The sequence below is a fragment of the Manihot esculenta genome, chromosome 3 (assembly GCF_001659605.2).
Source record: "Manihot esculenta cultivar AM560-2 chromosome 3, M.esculenta_v8, whole genome shotgun sequence".
Classification (NCBI taxonomy): domain Eukaryota; kingdom Viridiplantae; phylum Streptophyta; class Magnoliopsida; order Malpighiales; family Euphorbiaceae; genus Manihot; species Manihot esculenta.
In genome coordinates this window covers 30,750,299-30,756,413 of record NC_035163.2, presented here as the reverse complement: position 1 = coordinate 30,756,413, position 6,115 = coordinate 30,750,299, and the positions used below count along the sequence as shown (strand labels likewise).

Genomic DNA, 6,115 nt, shown 5'->3' with positions numbered 1-6,115 from the left:
AAAAAAAAAAAAAAAAAAAAAAAAAAAAAGAGGAAGAACAGCAGATTAAGAAAAGCATGAGAATGCCACATGCCATGAAAATAACCCCATGCCTCCAAAGTTATTGCATCAACATCCAAAACAAAACAAAACAAAACCGTTGAATTAGTACATCCTCCAGTGACACTACCAAAATGGTCGAGTAATTGAACAAAGCATGAGCACTACTACGGAGAACACAAATTTTCCATTCATTGGTTCATCACATAACAGCAAACAGTATACATATCAAAATTTACATTTGATGCTAAAAATTACAGAAACTATCATCAAAGAAATGCAGCATCAATTGCAAGACTCTCATACTACTGTTAATAGACATATAGGAGAGATTTAAGATCATAAATGGCATAAGAAATTCAAAATTGCACATAGTTGAGCGTGATACCAAAACTAAGCAACTTTATGTCATTTCTTCCTCCTAAATACAGTGTGAACGAGAGTATATATATCTTAATGAAATTTACAACTATCATTTCCCAGCCTCCAGGAATATCAACAACTTTGGGAACCCAGTTCCTCGTGTTCGGATTTAACAGCTGCTTGGTTACAGCATAACGGAAAGCATTATGTTCTCCTGAAGCCATTGTTTAGTTAACAGTCAGTGGCAGTGCTTCAGCAATAGTGAGAAAAAAGGTGGCCTGCTTGGAGATCCTTGGAGCGAGTACATCTTGTGCAGGGAACAAATTGTCTTCACTTTCAATAGCAGGATCACTAACCCCCACTCTGATACAAGCCAAAAGCAAGTCAAATCATAAATCAATAACTCAAGAGTACATTCTATAAATTATATATGGGATGCAATCAGGAAATAGGTATCAAACAGATTGAATTCACTGAGCAAACTACATAAATATAAAACAAAGGATGTGGAGCAGCTTGTTGATGCCAATATGTTAAGATTACTGCACTAAACAAAGGGAAAAGAATTTGCTCAGTCAATAATATAAGAGGTGACAAAGTTAAGGTAGCCTAGAAGACCCACCAATTCCGAGGACCTCTGATGTGATGGAGATGGAACAACAATAGCTGCACTTCGATTCACCGAAAGTTGCTGATCTGAGAATTCACTCCTCGCTGAACGGTAAATTTCAGACCCAGAGCCAATGGAGAAACCAGAACTTTCTCTTCGTGTCCTTGAACTCACTTGATTCCTATTGACTTGGGCAGTTCCATCTGTAGCAACAGCACCTGGCTATTAATCAAAATTAAAATTAGATAAACATAAGCAACCAATGGGCCCCTTCAAAAATGTGGCCAAAGTAGAGTGCAAGTAATATTTACTAAATTCTCAGTGTCCCTCTCTTCATTTTTCTTCCAAGTTATGGATTTAACCTCCCAAAAAAAATTTATTATAGATAATGCATAGACCAAATTCATAACAAACAAATTATCTTTATCTACTAGTTTGTTATTTTATCTTACCTTCTTTATTTGTTATTAGATTTTTATTATCTCATCTTAATAGTTTATAATCTAATAATTGCTTGCATAAGACTTCTATTTCTTATGGTTGTATGAGCCTCCATTGTATAAGGAGTTATATTTATGCAATAAAACAAACATATTTATTTTCAAAATTGTGAGATTGAGACTCTCTCCTAGAGCTCCCTCAAATGAGCTCCTTCCCTATCCCTCATCCCATATGACGCGACCCATGTCTCGGGACCATAACAAAAAAACTTTCGTAAAATAAACTAAAGAACATATCATAGGAGAAAAATGGATTATTTAACTGTTAGTTAGCATGGGATTATGTATTTAGCACTCCATATATCAGTTTTGGACAAGTAACATATGCAATTATCAACATCAGATGCCACCAAGATATATGTTGGCCTTGTAGAAAGATTCTTTATGACATACTGCACTTAAAATGCGACCAATAGATATGAAACTTAAAATGCAACCAATAGAAATTACTTCAGCGTGACAATTGACATGAAACTTAATCTAAAGCATTGAAAAAGGAATTCAAAAATTACTAGATGCAGAGGATAGACTCTTAAGCACTTACACTAGATGAGTTCTTAATGTGTACAATAATGATTGTAATATCATCTGTCCGATTTTCATGCTCCAACCAGAGTTTATAAGACTCTCCAGCAATGGCTGCACATGCATCTCGGGGATCGTTATATTGTGCCACCTACAGAGAGAGGCATTTGTAATGGAACAAAATAGCAGGGATAAGAGGAGAGATAACAGGGGAAGAAAATGATACAAGATCAATATCATCCTTAAGAGTTGAATCCATCAGTCAATTTTTACTCCTTTATTTTAACATGGGAATATAAATAGATTGTCACTTGATTTCAGTAAATGGAAGTCAAAAAGGTCATTGATAATTGACATTTAAGTGTCCGGAAAACTTGATGAAAAATTGATTTGCACCCATACTTCATTCTCCCTGAGTTTAGATCATAAATTATAGGTGCAACTTGATTATTTCAAGAAACTTTACAGGCATAAACATGGCACATTCATGTTACATATATCGAGAAGGAAGTAAATTTCTGTGTCCAGTTCCCAAATTGCTGGCAATCATAAACTTTTAGCAAAAGACCATTAGATAGCTTAGAAATACTACAATAATCTAGAAAATCAAAGGATGAGTCACAGAAATAACATACAGACAAAAGAAAGACACAAACACAAAGGTCAGAAAAGCATACCATATCAACAACTGCTTGGCTCGAGAGGAACTCAAAAACTCCATCACTTGCAACCACAAAAAACAAATGATTGGGCGTAAGCTGTACTATGGAAACCTCTGGATCAGCAATAACCCCAATTGTCTCAGCTGTGCTATCCCCTACGCTTCTTGTAAAAGCTGTCCCTGGATACATCCCATTCTGCACCCACAACCGTGGAGGATCACCCCCTTGACTTTCCTCATCGTCCCATGTCTGTATGTTAGGATCCATATACCCTTCCACTTGATCAACACTCAGAACTCTTGCCCCACATGACTTCACCCTCTCATACTCATCTTTCCTAAAGGGGGTTTGATCTTTGGACAAATCCTCAGCTATAATTCTATTCCCCCTTTTAACAGCAATTACTGCTCTGGAATCACCCACATTGGCAACATAAATCTTATCTCCATTAACAAGAACAGTTATTGCAGTAGTACCACTCATCGAATCATCAATTTTACTACTATGTAACTCAGAGTTTGTCCTTGAAAATGCCGAAGTATAAGCTTTAACAGGGTCATTCAACAACGAGGGATCATTAGCTAATATCTCCACTAACCTATCCTTAACAAAATTTGAACATTCAGCACCATATAGACCATGCCCATCAAATACACCAAAGAAATGGACACTGGGATTACCCTGAATTTGAGTTCTAATGCAGAAACTGTCTTGATTTTCCTTATCTGGCGAGTCTGGATAGTAACCTCGCTGAGTCAGAGCAGAGTATTGCAATTTTAAGTTGTGGGAAGGGACAGAAATAGCCTCCAGCGCTCTCTGAGTGAGTACGTGTTTATTACCAACACAAGCCGCTTCAGGGTGGCCTCTTGAATCACCATCTGATGTTGACGAGTGGCGATTGCAACACTTGCCGTGGACACAACCCATGTTTCTGATAGACAGGCGAGAGCTAAAATGAGAAAATTTTCCGAACTGCAGACTTTCCGTTTGCAAAATGTCCCGATAGAAACAGGAAACTATTGGAGTATTGTGTAAAATAGCTGAGATGAAGTCATTGACAAAAGCGTCAACTGGGAATTTTCTGATTTCAACAATGAAGCTCTTAAAAGAGTGATTTTATGGAGAAGCAATTTCAGAGAAAGGGAATGAAGAAAGACAGAAGGAACCCCAAAAAAAAACCCTAGAAGCAAAACAACCCGAAAACTCAGTTTTTAAGAAGCAAAATTGCTTCTTGAATGACGAAAATCGACATCTGGGTTACACCCAAGAAAACGTTTTCCACGAGAATCATTCTAGAATAGCAAAACCTGTACAGAAGAAAGGAATTTTCCCTTAAAGAAAGTTGAAAAAAAAATCCAAAAAACTAAAAAGCAGCAAAAGTTAGAGACATTTTTAAGTCTCAGATACACGGTGGGGATGTTTCCAGATGAGGTTTCCAAAGAAAAAGAAATGTGGGTATTTTGGGGCACCAGATCAAGGCTCAAGAAGAAAGCGAGTACCAATACCAAAGATTGAAGCAAATGAAAACCTCAAGAAAAAGGGTTTGGTGATGAGGCAGATAGATAGAGGGTTTTGCTTTTCTTAGAACAAAAGAGAGAGATTCGATGTGTGCAGTGGTGGAATTTGTTTTGTACAGAGAAAGGAACCCGACTTTGATGAAAACAAACATAAAACAGAGAAGCAGCCAACTGAAAATTAAACCAACGCCAATTAGATTTTAAAATGGTTTCACCAATATTAGAATGCATTAATCCCTCTTTAGATTTTCTCTTGTTTGTATTTCTACCTAACCTTGGACCAGAAAAACATCAATTTTTATTTTAAAAATATATTAAAATATTACTAAAATTTTAAATGTTAAAAATTATAGATAAATTAAAATATTTTTAATAAATTTTTTATATTATGAAATTAAATATTAAAATAATATAATATGGAGAGGAATTTGAAAGAATTAATTTTTTTATAAAACGTAAAATGAAATTAAAAATAAAAAGGGTATATTAATGCAAAATTATTTTAATAATTAGATAACATTATTATTATTATTATTACCTACCCTTATTTCTTCGTTTTGAATTAAAGTATCCAATTTTAACTCATGCATGATTTTCTTGAGGAATTGTTGCTGCTGCTATGACTTTCCACGGCGAAATAAATTTTAAATTTTACTAAAAAATTTTATCTATATCTTTCTCCTCATATAAATAATTTTCTATCTTTCTTTTTAATAATTTTTTAATGTTTTTTTAAGAAAGTTTGTACAATATTAAAAAAATATATAAGACAATTATATCCTTCAATAAGAAACATACTTTTAGATGAAATTTAATTGAGTCGTATGAGTGACCATTTCAATTTCCAACAAATACATGGCATGAAGTGAGGTCACCACCTCCCCATGATCAGAGATAGATAGATAGATAGATAGAGAAGAGACTTTGTGGGGTAAGCAAAGGAGAGTTAAAGAGTGCTTTTTGAGAAGGAAGCTTTTGGATTTGGCTGAAAAATTCACTTATAGGAGGGCCCAAAATAGATGCTGACTCACAAGCTCACATCCGCCCCACAGTCCCCATCAGAATTCTATCACCCCATCACTCCCACCCTTTTTTTTATCATAGCCTTGCAATCTTTTTATCTAGTAATTTTTTTTAAAAAAATTATTATTTAATTTTTATAATATAAGAAATTCACTCAATTTTTAAAAAATATATTAAAATATTTATAATATTTTAAAAAATATATTAATGACTCCCTTAATTAATTTTTTATTAAGTATTTTATTATTCAGTTCTTAAATTTATTTTTTTATAATATTTAAAATTTAAAATTAATAAAAAAAATTAACTAATAAATTTTTTAAAATATCAAAAATATTTTTAATATAATTTTTAAAATATAATTTTTTAAAATTAAAAATTAACTAATAAATTTTTTATATAAAGACTAAGTAATAATTCTATCTAATTTTTATAATAATGTTTTCCATTATCATCTTTTAACTTATCATCATTTCAAATTACTGTGCAATTATTATCGTAGAAAAATAATATTTATTATATTATAATATATTTATATATGAAAAATGGTATCTAGATTTAAAAATTAAGTTTATAATTATACAATTTCTAAGATTAAACAATTGACCCATCTATCAATATTTACTTTTTATATTAACATATTTAGTTTCTATAACTTATAACACTCCCTTTTAAATTGAAGTATAAATATTAATCATGTCCAACTTATTACATATATAATTAACTCGAGTCTCATTTAGAGATTTAAAAATTTAATGAAGATATCTCCTATTATCTTTTGTTGGATCTTTTCACGAACAAAATGACAATCAATCTCGATGTATGTAGTTCTTTCGTAAAATATTGGATTGGAGGCAATGTAAATAGCTGTTTGAT

General features: G+C 32.5%; 1 protein-coding gene across 3 annotated transcripts; it reads right to left on the bottom strand.

The window, feature by feature from the left end:
• Positions 1-207: 207 nt before the first annotated feature.
• On the bottom strand, positions 208-4,406 carry LOC110611862 (probable protein phosphatase 2C 35). Of its 3 annotated transcripts, none has more exons than XR_002487397.2 (4): positions 2,715-4,403; positions 2,057-2,188; positions 1,025-1,215; positions 208-765 (listed from the first exon to the last, which is right to left on the bottom strand). XR_002487397.2 is itself a non-coding variant. In XM_021752391.2 (4 exons), exons 1-4 carry the CDS (start codon positions 3,624-3,626, stop codon positions 754-756), a joined length of 1,266 nt encoding a protein of 421 aa, XP_021608083.1. In that variant the 5' UTR covers positions 3,627-4,399; the 3' UTR covers positions 208-753. The 3 variants fall into 3 exon arrangements, 2 of the variants coding, with proteins under 2 accessions (XP_021608083.1, XP_043811100.1); XM_021752391.2 differs by having other exon boundaries at positions 1,025-1,234; positions 2,715-4,399; XM_043955165.1 differs by lacking the exon at positions 2,057-2,188 and having other exon boundaries at positions 1,025-1,234; positions 2,715-4,406.
• Positions 4,407-6,115: the final 1,709 nt, after the last annotated feature.